The sequence below is a fragment of the Ranitomeya imitator genome, chromosome 2 (assembly GCF_032444005.1).
Source record: "Ranitomeya imitator isolate aRanImi1 chromosome 2, aRanImi1.pri, whole genome shotgun sequence".
In the NCBI taxonomy this organism is placed as follows: domain Eukaryota; kingdom Metazoa; phylum Chordata; class Amphibia; order Anura; family Dendrobatidae; genus Ranitomeya; species Ranitomeya imitator.
The window spans coordinates 155,315,704-155,330,855 of record NC_091283.1 but is presented as its reverse complement, the minus strand read 5'-3'; the positions used below and the strand labels follow the sequence as shown (position 1 = coordinate 155,330,855).

The 15,152-nt window shown below is 50.2% G+C and overlaps 1 protein-coding gene across 2 annotated transcripts in view; it reads left to right on the top strand.

The window, feature by feature from the left end:
- The window catches only part of FIBCD1 (fibrinogen C domain containing 1), a 109,919-nt gene extending 96,229 nt beyond the window's left edge, over positions 1 to 13,690 (top strand). For both annotated transcript variants that reach the window (XM_069747532.1, XM_069747533.1), the window contains exons 3-8: positions 2,481 to 2,948; positions 3,689 to 3,833; positions 4,374 to 4,510; positions 10,372 to 10,468; positions 11,121 to 11,300; positions 11,378 to 13,690. In XM_069747532.1, the coding sequence (XP_069603633.1) occupies positions 2,481 to 2,948; positions 3,689 to 3,833; positions 4,374 to 4,510; positions 10,372 to 10,468; positions 11,121 to 11,300; positions 11,378 to 11,637 (1,287 nt within the window). In that variant the 3' untranslated portion in view covers positions 11,638 to 13,690. The remainder of the gene's footprint in view (positions 1 to 2,480; positions 2,949 to 3,688; positions 3,834 to 4,373; positions 4,511 to 10,371; positions 10,469 to 11,120; positions 11,301 to 11,377) is intronic.
- The last annotated feature ends 1,462 nt before the right edge of the window (positions 13,691 to 15,152 follow it).

Here is a 15,152-nt window from a genome sequence, read left to right as displayed (position 1 = left end):
CCCACTCCCCTGTCTGACAGCTCCAACGTCTCCACGAGAGCCCTGTAGGGACAGCTCCTCCAAGACATGAAGGCTCCCGCCGAGTCTCCGCCATTCTAGCTTTTTCCATGGAATACTTAGCAGGCGGTTACAGTGTAGCAGAGCCCAGCGGTGTCAGAGGATTCGGCTGTGACAACCTGGTATTTCACAGAGTTGTCAGATTGTAGATTGGATTTTAGAGCAGAATAATGCAAGTAACAAGGGGCAGGCAACATAAAAATGCCTCCATCTTTATCAACGCTAATTATCCCGTCATCTGATTGATGCTGCGCTAGGCTCTACCCCAAAAGAAAATGGGAAGAGAGACCTTACTGCTCGGAATATAACGTAGTAATGACTATCCATACGTTCCATCATTTCATCAGACCCGTCCTCCGTGGGGGGCACATACTTAATGGTTGTGACTTCACCGCAGATTGTTCTGTGGCAGCAAGTCCCCGCAGATGCTGCTCAGCAGAATCTGCTTAATTTTGGCACAGAGAAAAGCTCATAAAAATTAGAGCAGAATCCGGCGCCGGCGGTCATATCGTACACATTTGTAATAATACATCAGGGGAGAGCGCCCGGTAATGATCAGTAGGTAAGATCTACATCAGTGCCACGGCCTTGTAAGCTTGTCAGCATTGGGAGGTCACATGACCAGGGCTGTGGAGTCAGTAAGCCAAACCCCTAAGACTCACTAGCCCCGGTCACTACTGGGCATGTGCCTAAAGTGCGGCACAGATTCATCTCATCTATGACTCCCCAGCACTGGTCACTACTGAGCCTGTACATAAAGTGCAGCACAGATTCATCTCATCTATGGCTCCCCAGCACTGGTCACTTCCGAGCATGTGCAGAAAGTGCAGCACAGATTCATCTCATCTATGACTCCCCAGCACTGGTCACTACTGAGCATGTGCATAAAGTGCAGCACAGATTCATCTCATCTATGGCTCCCCAGCACTGGTCACTACCGAGCATGTGCATAAAGTGCAGCACAGATTCATCTCATCTATGGCTCCCCAGCACTGGTCACTTCCGAGCATGTGCAGAAAGTGCAGCACAGATTCATCTCATCTATGACTCCCCAGCACTGGTCACTACTGAGCATGTGCATAAAGTGCAGCACAGATTCATCTCATCTATGGCTCCCCAGCACTGGTCACTTCCGAGCATGTGCAGAAAGTGCAGCACAGATTCATCTCATCTATGACTCCCCAGCACTGGTCACTACTGAGCATGTGCATAAAGTGCAGCACAGATTCATCTCACCTATGGCTCCCCAGCACTGGTCACTACCGAGCATGTGCATAAAGTGCAGCACAGATTCATCTCATCTATGGCTCCCCAGCACTGGTCACTTCCGAGCATGTGCAGAAAGTGCAGCACAGATTCATCTCATCTATGACTTCCCAGCACTGGTCACTACTGAGCATGTACATAAAGTCCAGCACAGATTCTTCTCATCTATGGCTCCCCAGCACTGGTCACTACTGAGCCTGTACATAAAGTCCAGCACAGATTCTTCTCATCTATGGCTCCCCAGCACTGGTCACTACTGAGCATGTGCATAAAGTCCAGCACAGATTCTTCTCATCTATGGCTCCCCAGCACTGGTCACTACTGTGCATGTGTATAAAGTGCAGCACAGATTCATCTCAACTAAAAGCCCAGATCCTTAGATCAGGAACAGAACAGATATCTACAGGACATTTCATAACTTTCTCAAATTATGAGGAAAATGTTCAGCTCATCCTGCATTGTACTACTGTACCCAATGTATTATATATTTTAGGAGTCGGTCCAATTTACACTACCTCCAACTCTGACACCACCAAAATTGACATAGGCTCCACAGCCCTGTCCAAGGGATAATGTGATGATATTGTCCGCCATATTGTCTGGGAGAGCAGCCTATAAACTTGCCAGGCTTTTCCCCAGGGGGACATCAGCAATATATTGTAAACAATGTAGCAAGCAATGCAAGTTCCTGATTGGCTCAGAGTTATCTTAAGACAGTCACGGTCTCATCCTCCCTCTCCTTGGCTAAGCAGGGGTGTATACCAAACAGAGACGGCTCCACAGGATCATGGTGTCGTCATTCAGCCTTTACGATAAATATCGCTTAACCCCCAATTGCAATATTTTAATGCTGGTTTTGCCAGTTCAGTAGAAGGGGCAATTTTGGCCCCATGGCCCGTTCAACACAAGCTTTTAGATCAGACAATGGGTACATCTTATGGTCCAGTCCTACCTCTTCATGTATCATCTCACTATTGCACATGGCTTTACATCCCCCACTGGTTCAGTGTCTGCCATGATGCATTAGAGGGGTTTAGCAAAGCTTTTTAACAGTAATGTTCAGCAGAATTGCGAATGCAGCTCTGGATGGGACTAGAGCATGATGGGCAGCTGGTAGCAGAGCTCTTGACTAAGCCACTGTTTCTTTTCTCTTGCAGAGGACCAGCTGTGGCTACATCCTGTGCACGGTGCTGCTGTCCGTGGCTGTCCTGCTGGCTGTCACCGTCACTGGAGCCGTCCTGTTTATGAATCATTACCACGCCCCGTCCACCGAACCCCCACCAGTCATCACTACCAACATGGAGGACCCCAACGCGCTGGTCACCATTGAGAGGGCGGATAGCTCACACATCAATATATTCATCGACCCCAATTGCCCCGACCCGCTGCCTCGCCTGGATGGATTTCAGTCCTCCCTGATATCCGCACTGGCCGACCATGACTCAGAGATGAAAGCGGCAGTGGGCAAGGAGAGGGCACTACTGGCAGGACTGGCCGACCAAGTGTCACAGATGGTATCACAAGTTTCCCGACAGCGAGCGGACTGGGAGAGCCTGCGGAAAGGGCAGAGTGGACTGGTGTCTGAGCTTGGGGCGCTGCAGAGTGAGCAGGGGAGACTCATACAGGTAACACCCCACTTTACCATCCCCCATCCATAATGTCATACCAGCCAATATGGCAGCCCACAGTCCACATCAAATTCTATCCCTTTAAGTGACTATGAAGTCTCCATTCCGCAGTGATGGGAAGCGGCAGCATACATACAGAGATGCTTGGCACCGCTTGATGCAGAACACATGGCTGTGCTGGCTCTCTGCACACACAGACAGATCTGTGCCAACCAGAATCTGGCAAGAGCACATGGTACAAACTTCAGTACAAATGCCAAGTGATTGCTGCAGGCTGTGAGAGGTAGGAACGGCTGTAATTGCACCTCTGCTGAGAGCAAGAATGGCACCGAGAGGTTTATACAGTCTGTAAGGGGGAAGGAGGCTGCTGTCACCCTGACCAGGAGAAAGAGGTCACTAGTCATAAGGGTGGAGCATGGAAGTGTGTGGGAGGAGCTTCACTGGGACACTAGTCATTAGGGTGGAGCTTTTCAATGATGCTAGTCACAAGGTATGTTGGGGTAGAGCTTTTTACTGGCACGTCATGTGGGTGGAGCATGTGTGTGGGCAGAGTTTTATATTGCGTCTAGCTTCACACAAGACCAGGATGATTATATATATGTAGGAGTCCTGAATGGAATACCAGCAGGACAGTGAGGACTGGCACATGCCAGACAGTAGAAGCTCGGATTGTGATTGAAATAATTACCATAAATGTTCCTTATAGCCTCTTCTTTCTCCATTGTTCCCCCCTCTAGCTTCTGTCTGAGGGTCACAGTCACGTGGCGCAGCTCGTCAGTTCTGTTAGTGAAGTCCTGGATTCAGTCCATGGAAGATCTCGCGGGAAAGGGGATCTCATACGGTCACCAGCAAAGAGTTCCAGACCTCGTGGCTGCACCAACGGTGAGACCTGCATCATTGCTTCCCAAGCTTGGGGGGGCAGGTGTGGTGACAGACTCCATCGCTCCGGCACGGTATTTGTGCAGTGTTCTTCCTGAGCCCCCTGGTGCAGTGACACAGCGCAGTAATAGGTAGCGGGGTGGGGGACACACAGCTACATGTAGCGTGTGTCTTTTCACGGCTTGTATGGGGTCTTTTGGGATGTCACATCAGTGGTGTATCGTCCGGTGCCAGTACTCCACCTGTAGATATGGACGGGACTTCCCAGGCCGGGGCTTTGGATGAGAGCGCAGCTCCCCTTCCCCCAATCTTGATTCTTGTATTGTAAAGCCAGAAAACTGCGGCTCCTGGTAGTTCTGCCATCTTGACAGCATCATAAATCTTGGCGGCGGAGTCTTCCGCAGCGCTGTAACAATTTCAAGGGAATTTTTTTATGAGCTAATCTACGCATTTGACCAGGAATGGAATTATCCGGCACCCTGGCTCCGAGATGATGAAAACACTTTCTGCCTGGCACTGTATAACGCCGCCACTTATCCACAGGTTCCAAGCCGCGCGACTGCTATGACATCTTCATCAGCGGGCAGCAGGAAGATGGCGTCTACTCCGTGTTCCCCATTCACTATCCAAATGGATTCCAGGTCTACTGTGACATGACCACGGATGGAGGCGGATGGACGGTGAGTGGCCAGCAGTTACATTACTGAAGACGGGAGCTACATGACTTCTACTCCAGTCACATCCAAAGCTGCAGTTACAATTCTGCTGCATGATCACACCTTTTACTCTGGTCACATCCAAATCTGCTGTCAGAATTCTGTTGCATGATCACATGTTATACTCTGGTCACATCCAAAGCTGTAGTTTCACTTCTTCATCATGGTCATCCCTTATGCTTCTGTCCCATCCAAAGCTGCACTCACAATTGTTCTGTATGATCGCGCCTTTTATGCCACTCGGCTTCAGAATTTCTGCAGTCACATCTAAACTGATACAATAAATGGCAGCCTGCAGAGATTGATAATGGTGAACTGCAGAACTTTATAGACGGCTCTGGATGTGACTGGAGTAGAAGATGTAATATGGGATGTCGCTTGAGATCAGTACAAACGTAAACAATCCACAAAAATAACTCAATGCTATATATTTACCCAGATTATGATATTCTTGTAGCCACCATGATCTGGGTCACTTCCTAAAACTAGAACTAGGGGGCGCACTGATACTGATAAATGACCAATTGGGAGATGAGATGAGGCCTGGCTCCTCTTAAAATCCTAAGACTCATTCTTCCTGTTTCTAACCCACAATAGCTGCCATAAGCATCACCTAATCTCTTTCAGCTCCATTAATTGGTTAAATGGATCCTCATGGGATGAGCAAATGTTGAGGCTATTTCCCAGCCTCTTAATTGAATGAAATGTTTACTATAGACACCCGAATGTACAGTGCCCAGCATTGCTGCCATGTTCTTGTATCATGTAATACTATGATAATGATTGATTATAACGAGCAGTCAGTGATTAGAAGGACTATGGTGGCCCCACCCCTGAGTAGATCTGCCCCACCGCTGCCTTTACTGCTGGCAATAATAAGGTTAATACCAGACAAGTCTCCCGTTACTCTCCCTAGAGCCGATTCCCTGTGATTCATGAGAGACAGAGCCTGATCTTTCACAGTGATATAATTTAGAAGATTACAGTTCTCACCACTTCCTGTATCGTCACCACCCCCGCTGAACGCGTCACCAGTCCCAAACACTCTGTATCCCACCATATGATTGACATTTATTGTTCTGGCGACAAAGATTAAATATTAGGTAGTAAAATGTCACCTCGTGCGATGTCAGTGATTTCATCAGCAGAATGTACACAGCAGCTGTGCTAAATAAATAGCAATGAAACGCGTGGAGTGGCAAGGCCTTGAGAGCAGTGTGGCCCTGAGAGCAGCAGACCCCTGAGAGTGGTGTGGCCCTGAGAGCGGAGCGGCCCTGAGAGCGGCGGAGCCCTGAGAGCAGTGTGGCCCTGAGAGCAGTATGGCCCTGAGAGCAGTGTGGCCCTGAGAGCAGTGTGGCCCTGAGAGCAGCAGACCCCTGAGAGCAGCAGGCCCCTGAGAGCAGTGTGGCCCTGAGAGCGGCGGAGCCCTGAGAGCAGTGTGGCCCTGAGAGCGGCGGGACCCTGAGAGCGGCGGGACCCTGAGAGCGGCACGGCCCTGAGAGCGGCACGGCCCTGAGAGCAGTGCGGCCCGAGAGCGGCACGGCCCTGAGAGCAGTGTGGCCCTGAGAGCAGTGCGGCCCTGAGAGCGGCACAGTCCTGAGAGCAGTGTGGCCCTGAGAGCAGTGCGGCCCTGAGAGCGGCATGGCCCTGAGAGCGGCACGGCCCTGAGAGCGGCATGACCCTGAGAGCGGCATGACCCTGAGAGCAGTGTGGCCCTGAGAGCGGCAGAGCCCTGAGAGCAGTGTGGCCCTGAGAGCGACGGAGCCCTGAGAGCAGTGTGGCCCACAGAGCCGCGGGGCCCTGAGAGCAGCGCGGCCCTGAGAGCAGCGTGGCCCTGAGAGCAGCAGGCCCCTGAGATCGGAGGGGACCTGAGAGCGGCACGGCCCTGAGAGCGGCGGGGCCCTGAGAGCAGTGCGGCCCTGAGAGCGGCGCGGCCCTGAGAACAGTGCGGTCATGAGAGCAGAGGGCCCCTGAGAGCAATGTGGCCATGAGAGCGGCAGGGCCATGAGATCGGCACGGCCCTGAGAACGGCGGGGCCCTGAGAGCGGCACGGCCCTGAGAGCGGCATGACCCTGAGAGCAGTGTGGCCCTGAGAGCGGTGGAGCCCTGAGAGCAGTGTGGCCCTGAGGGCGACGGAGCCCTGAGAACGGCGGGACCCTGAGAGCAGTGTGGCCTTGAGAGCCGCGGGGCCCTGAGAGAGCAGTGCGGCCCTGAGAGCGGCACGGCCCTGAGAGCAGCATGGCCCTGAGAGCAGCGTGGCCCTGAGAGCGGAACGGCCCTGAGAGCGGCGGAGCCCTGAGAGCAGTGTGGCCCTGAGAGCGGTGAGGCCCTGAGAGCGGCGGGGCCCTGAGAGCGGTGCGGCTCTGAGAGCAGTGCGGTCAAGAGAGCAGTGTGGCCATGAGATCGACAGGGCCCTGAGAACGGCGGGGCCCTGAGAGCGGTGCGGCGTGTCACACAGACGTATAGTGTAATGGGTGTTACTGAATACACAGACTGTGGTGATATTTGGGTTGATGACCCCCTCCTGTCTCCTATGTCAAGTATTGGGAGGCCGGACCACATACCAATCAGGTGTGACAGGCCAAGGTTAGGGGAGTCTTGCACACAAGGGGTTAATATCCCTGTAATATCAGAGCCGGGTCCGTGGCCGCTGTCTGCTCAGGAGCGTATTAATATTTCAGCGCCTTGGCCCACGGACCAGCTTATTTTGCTTTAGGGGAGGATTCATATTTAATGATGAGCAAACAAACAAGAATGACCCCGCTCCGCACCCCTACGCCCGCCGCGACTGATCACATCAAAGCGCCAAGTCTCCATTGGCGGTCACTTCTGGTATCAGAGCGCTTGGTGGTCTCTCATCTCACCCTCCTCATCTCCACTCTGCAGCAGAGGTTGGCGTCATTCCTGCTGGGGCTACTATAATGGGGTGGGAGGTACATCAAGAGTGAGGGGGTGAAATCTATAAGAAAGAAGAGCACTCACCATCCGTGCAAAATGTCCATTCTTTATTGTGGTTTCACATAAAAATAGCAGGACATGACAGGGAGAACCTGTGGTTCCAAGAGACGACGACCGTTTCGCGCACCTGCGCTTCTACGGGTCTGATGGTAACACCAGGTGGGAAGACTTCTTAAGCACATCCGCCCGAGGAGTGCTAACCCACCTGTCTACGACACCGCACTATGACACTCCTACTAATCGGTAAGAAACATTAAAATCAATACAGAGTAGAACGAATAACCAAACATAACCTTAAGACAAAAACTAAATCAATGAGTACTACAAAAGAATACATGAATTACTTTACAAGAAGACTAACATATCGGCTCTCTCATTTAACCCCAAGGGGCCCGTGGCATTAACTCTCAAAATCCACCTCCCCTCTCTTCTCAACAACAACCTGTTGTGGTCACCTCCCTGCTCTGGCAGGATTACCTTTTCAATTCCCGCAAACCGCAGGCATGTCGCATCTCCTCCGTGATGAGTGTGCATGTGACTAATGAGTCTAGGGACTCTTTACCAGTACTAACTGATTTAAAATGTTCCCTAAATCTAATGAAGAGGGGGCGGATGGTTTTCCCCACATAATAAAAGCCGCATGGACAGAACAAGACGTATACCACATATGTGGTTCTACAGGATATAAAGTCCTGAACTATATGTCGGACCGAGCCAATTTGAATTACTTTCCCTATTAAATGATATACACAAAAATTGCAATCAATGTCCACATTTAACATTGCCTTGTGGAATTCCTGTTGTTAACCAGTTGTCATGATTGGGCTCCACTCTATTGCGCACCAATACATCCTTTACATTTTTTCCCCAGCGGCAGGCGAACAAAGGGCCCTTACTCACTGGACCCGATAAAATAGGGTCTCTCTCTAAAATGTGCCAACTGTTTCTTATGGCCGTTCTTATACAATTATCCATGGGACCAAATTTGAAGCTAAAGACAAACTTTTTTTGTTGTTTAGTTCCGCTTTTGCCCGCTTTTTTGCCTTGCCCTACAGCACCTATACCTTCTGCCTTTGCCAGGGCTTGATCTAAAACTGAAGGAGGGTAACCCCTTTCCCTAAACCTTTTATATGGCTCCTGTGATTGTCGCCAGAACCCAACCTGGCTGCTATTCACTCTCTTAACCCTTAAAAATTGGCTATAGGGGAGGGATTTTTTTGTAGAAGTGAATTTGTTGCTGAGGGCTTACGGAACACCTCCGTTTGTATTGATCCTTCGCCAATCCAAATTCTAACATCTAAAAATTCTAAATTTAACCCTCCAAAAACTGACGTGAATTTCATGTTCATGTCATTCACTTACTCCAGGTGTTCAACAAAGGACTGAAAAGCCGGTTGATCTCCATCCCAGACTATAAAAATATCGTCCACAAATCTTATATAAAGCTTTTTGTATTTTAAGAAGGGATTATCATCGACATAAACGAAACGTTTCTCAAACACCGCTAGATACAAATTAGCTAAAGTACATGCAACTGGCGCGTACCCATTGCTGTCCCTTCTGTTTGAAGAAACCAAGAGGAATCAAATTTAAAGGCATTGTGCGTCAGAACAAAATGTAATCCATCGCAAATGTATTGCGTTTTGTTGTCCGTCGGGGTATAAGAGAGAACCTCTCTTACTGCCTCCTCTCCCTGACATTGGGGAATACGAGTGTAAAGACTCTCCACGTCAATTGATGCGAGACGAAAACTATCCTGCCAGGTAAAACCTCTCAACGTTTCCAAAAAATGCTTAGTATCGCGTATGTACGATGGAATATCAGGAAGAAGGGGATGTATCAGAGCGCTTGGTGGTCTCTCATCTCACCCTCCTCATCTCCACTCTGCAGCAGAGGTTGGCGTCATTCCTGCTGGGGCTACTATAATGGGGTGGGGGGTACATCAAGAGTGAGGGGGTATGACACTTTGTGACTCTAAAATCTATTTAATGCGGCACAAATTATTCAGACAGAACATTAGTGGACGATCCGGAGCAGATGTGTGCGGCGGTGTGAGTAGGATGACAGGATGGAGTTGCCCTTTAAATGTCACTCTCGCCCCTCCCCCGCCCATCTTCTTCGGCGCCACCTTTGTCTTAGCGCATCCTACTTCAGCCGCACAAGGTCGAAGCAGATTAAGCCGGGCTTTACTCGCGCCACTAAGACCTGTGCGATGGAGTCTGCCCCCCAATCCCCGGCTGCGACAATCGTCTGGGAAGCGAGCGCCGATGTCAGACTCATTAACGCTCCATAAACCGTTAACCCTTTCTCCCCCACCCCCGAGATGTAATCTCCACTGTCCCCGAGCATGAGAAGCAACTTTCGATAAATCACAAGAACGACCATGTTCGCAGCCGCCATCGCCAGATTACTTTTTCTGATAGATGAAGCATCTCTTCGCTTTGGGAAATCTCTGATCTGTAATTCCTCGCACGGCCATGCGGAGATGGATCAGGCAGAGCGCGGAGACAGTGCATGACAAATACCGACCGCTGGTAATGGGCCGCCACGAGGAGCCGCGCAACGCTTATCCTGTCATGTGATCTATCATTCACTTCACCGGCGATCCGTCATATTAGATGATCCACATGTATCGCACAAAGTTACCGACGGGGCAGCTATTTTCTGAGTTATCAGCCATTTTCCAGCACACCGGTAAGGAAAACTGCACCCAACCTCCACGTGATGCTTTCATCTGGAAATTTGTAATAAACTAATGGCTAATCGGTCCAGAAGGGTTAATGATTTCAGGGCAGTGCGAGGCAGCACGTGCCGCAGCCTCATTAGCGCCTCATTATCATGATCAGTGACTGTCGCTCCCATTCCAGGTGTTCCAGAGAAGAGAGGACGGATCTGTGAACTTCTTCCGTGGGTGGGAGCAGTACAGGGATGGATTTGGCAAACTGACAGGAGAACATTGGCTGGGTAAGAAACCACAAATTCATCGCAATGACGACGCGTCACATTTAGCGCACCACATCATCATCAGTACTTAAAGGGCCAGTACAGAGATTATTACAGTGCAAGAGTGCTATAAGAGGAGTGGCTGATAACAGGGAGTAATAGATTGTACTCGCCTGTTCTACAGTCTCCTCTCCCCAGTAATGGCTGATAACAGGGAGTAATATCTGTTCCTTGCTCATTGCCTCCTCTATCCATAGTGACAGGAGACTTTGTGCTGCAGTCCGGGCTCGTTGGCCACGTAGGGATTTGTACGCCTCCTTGCCGGACGCTGCACAGGAATCTTAATGATAGTCAGTGGTGGTGGTGGGGTGACATGGAGCCGCAGCCGAGAGATGCAGAGATTTGCATTCAGCCCTTACCTGATGTCCTCATTAAGATGGTGACTATGGAGCCGGATCCCCGCTTGGGCACCTCCATGCAGACAGCGACGGCTGTAGAATGAGAAAGTTTCCAGGACTCTGCAGAGCGTCTCATAGGAGTAGAGCGGACAGTTCCAGACAACGCCAGATAGCTGGGTGTAGCTTGCAGTGCATGGCTGGGAGTGGAAGGTGGTGCACCACATCCAGGGGTGGTACAGGGCGATGGGTGTCTGATTTTTGCCTTTCCATTTTAGGCCTCCAGCGGCTCCACCTGCTGACCATGCAGACACATTACCAGCTCCGCATCGACCTCGCCGACTTCGAGAACTCCACGGCTTACGCCCAGTACAACACGTTTGGTGTGGGCCTGTACTCCGTGAACCCAGAGGATGATGGCTACCCGCTCACTGTGTCCGACTACTCTGGAACGGCAGGTAAGCCCCTAATCAATAGTCTGAGACTGTGGGACATTCTCGCTCCTTCGTTAACTCCCTGCACCTGGTCTCCTCAGGCGATTCCTTGGGTAAGCACACGGGAATGAAGTTCACCACCAAAGACCTAGACAACGACCACTCAGAGAACAACTGTGCCAGCTTCTACCACGGGGCCTGGTGGTACCGCAACTGTCATACCTCCAACCTGAACGGGCAGTACCTCCACGGGCATCACGCCTCCTATGCAGATGGCATCGAGTGGTCTTCATGGACTGGCTGGCAGTATTCCCTCAAGTTTACAGAGATGAAGATACGTCCTCACCGGGAGGACAAGTGATCGTCTCTCCTTACTTGAACTTTTTGTTCCATTTTTTACAGGTGGGGAGGAGGGGTATTAAGGACTTTTTTTGGGGTGGGATTTCCTTAACTTTCCAACACTTGTTGGTGCCAATGCACATGATATCCAGAGAGTATTCACTTGGCCAACAACATCCGGATGAGCCAAGTGTTCCAAGATGGACCTTTCTCCATGTTGCCCCATGACCAACTGTCTATCCAACCATCCAGTGATTGACTATGATTGCTGACTTCTCCGTGCACACTTCTCCCCTCAATGACCTAGGTGCAATGTTTTTTAATATTGTTAGTGGTGCGGATGACTCCTTGTGTGTGGTTGGCAGTTCCTTCCATAGACGAGTCGTCCACCTTTTGGATCATCCAGTGGACGTCTCCTGACCCTGGTGATTGCTCCTGAAATGTCACACTATGAATATTCCTTTACATTGTCGTCTTCGCCTCAGACAGTTGCACAAGATACATTTTTCTAGATCGAGATATCATACCCAAGTCCAACAAGGACTCCGAGGAGTAGAGACAAGGAAGACACTGTGGCCCGGAAGAGCAGCGCTAATCCCCATCCCTCTGGCTACAGCTTATCATTCGCTCTGACAGATCCCAGTAATCTCCCAGATCATCACCATAAAGTTTCTAGATATTTTTCTTGTCTCGGCGGATGACATTGTGAAGTCATGGTGGACAGCTGCCTTATGCGGCATTTACCATCGGCGCAGGCTCCATTACCAATGACGAGTGAGAATTTACCTTGCAGCTTGCTAAACCTTCTCCACACTCCTTGCTGATGTATTGCTCGCTGGATAGAGACAAAATACTAAAAAAAAGCTTCTCAGCGTCAGGTAGCTGCTCCTTTGGGAGAAAGACATCATATTTTTTGGGATATCAACAAATCCACCTCATGACCGTGCTGCCAGAATCTTGGTAATGAATCGCATTCTTGCGGATGTCATTAGCGTCTTCCGGCCGTCAGTTTTCAGTTTCTCTGCTGCGTGGCGGCCGATATTGTAAACAAGTGTTTAGTAAATTAGAGGAACCGAGGCAGATATAACCTGGGACTTAATGGAGCATAGCCTCGTTTGGTTGGTTACATCCAAGAAGCTGCATTAACAGGCATCTCATTAAGACCCCATCCTGGCATTGACGAACGTCCCCCCTCCCTCCATCTTGACAAGTAAAATAATTTGCTTTTAATGTCTTGGTTAAACGAGCATGAAGATGTGCGAGGAGCCATAACGCAGCATGAGCACCCGAGATGGCGGTATCTGCTGTCCCCAGCAATGAGGGACTGGGTGGGCTTCATATAAAGAGGTCAAAGTGGGGGGGTGTACATATATAAATATGGGAGTGGGAGGGGATCTTTACAGTACAGGGGGGTTGAGGAAGAATCAAGACACAGATGGAAGTAGACAGATGGAGCAGAGATCTGCGCTGAGCGAGACATACCGCGGAAGACATGGGAGGAGGAGGATGAGAGTAATGAATGAAGAAGAGATGGAGGAGCAATCACCACCACCGTCTTCACTATACTGGAGGTCCCGGGGTCCGAGCCGACGCTGGAGTAGGAGGTTTTGCAAACAGAGATTCTGTAGGGGTCTACAAAGCTGCAACTATACGTAGGAGAGAAGGAGGCAAGGTCCCGGGATGGAAGTGCAGGTGGAGCAGAACTTTCTGTGTTTATAATGGAACGCTAGAAATTACAGGGAGGCGCAGTGGCTCCTCAAAAACACGTGATCAGATGGAGCAGGACTCAATGCAGCACTCTAGAGGTATAGGTCTGACTACGGGGCTCCAGGAGGCACAGAGGTAGGCCTAGGGCTAGCGTGCAGTTGGAGTAGAATTTTGTGTCCCCCTGACCATTTCCTGTTTACATATCCGTTGCGGTCTGGGCAGGTGCAATGATTTGTGGGAAATGAGACGTGCTGAGATGTTTCCGTTTCCTATTTTTTTTATCGAAAGTTTTAATGTTTGAGAATTTACAAAATGAGATGAAAAAAAATAAATGATTTTGTGTAAATTAAAGGTTTGGTGACAGAAAACTGTGGATTTGGGATCTTTTGTTCCATGAGATGAAGATCCGATCATCCCCAGTGTGTACGGTGCTGCAGCTCCGTGTGGGCGGGACTACAGTGATTGACAGCTGCGGTGCCACAGTCCTGCTGGAGATCTCTGCGCATGCATGACACGATATTCACTGACAGATTGCAGCCTTTGACAGAGGATAGAAAGAGCAGAGCATGCCGGCTGCAGTGCATTGTGGGACTTGTAGTGTTCTTACAGGGGTCTGTACACTTCTGGTGCAAGAAACACTACACATCACAATGCATTGAACAGACTGCACTGCAACCCATCTGTATTCACAGCAGCCAGCAGAATAATGAATGCATCTCTGGAGTATAGAACATAATGGCAGTGTATGTCCTGAAGTCACCGTGGGCCGGGGAGGCAGGTGAATGAGCAGAGCCGAGACTCACAATTTACAGTAACACAATCTCTCCCACCAGCTAATAAGGGCTTCTGCCGGCGTGGGTGAAGCACCAAGTAAAAGCCGTGGGACATCACCCAGCTCCCATCTGGAGTGGATTAAGCTGCCAACGCGAAGATTCCACTTCAGAAAACTTGTGAGGCAAAGAATGAGCTGTGAGAGTCTTAATGCAGAAGAGAAATGTTCAAGAAGCCACTTATACAAGTCCACTGACTCCACGACAAGAACAAACGCGGAGAAATATTGACAGAAGTGTAAAGAGAACTAAAATAATGGAGCTGAAACAGCACGATTGGAGCGATAGTTCCACAGGATCGAAATTAAAAGTCAGATGCTGCAAGAAGCTCAACCCCAGGACCCTGAGCGAACGACGGTAAATGATGCAATAAAGTCACAAGTTCAGACATAGCAGAGCTGATAGGTATCTACTGACAAAATGAAAAGTGAATGAATAAAAGAGAAATGTAAATCCCATCAGTATCTGGTGACCGCCCGTCACCTCCATCATCAAAATCTGGTGACTGCCCTGCACCTCCATCAGTATCTGGTGACCGCCCGGCACCTCCATCATCAAAATCTGGTGACTGCCCTGCACCTCCATCAGTATCTGGTGACCGCCCGGCACCTCCATCATCAGTATCTGGTGACCGCCCGGTACCTCCATCATCAGTATCTGATGACTGCCAGACATCTCCATCCTCAGTTTCTGGTGACCGCCCGGCACCTCCATCATCACTATCTGGTGACCTCCCGGCATCTCCATCATCAGTATCTGGTGACCGCCCGGCATCTCCATCATAGGCATGTGGTAACCGCCTGGTACCTCCATCATCAGTATCCGGTGACCGCCCGGCACCTCCATCATCAGTATCTGGTGACCGCGGACACCTCCATCATCAGTATCTGGTGACCGCCCGGCATCTCCATCATCAGTATCTGGTGACCGCCCGGCATCTCCATCATCAGTATCTGGTGACTGCCCAGCACCTCCATCATCAGTATCTGGTGACCGCCCG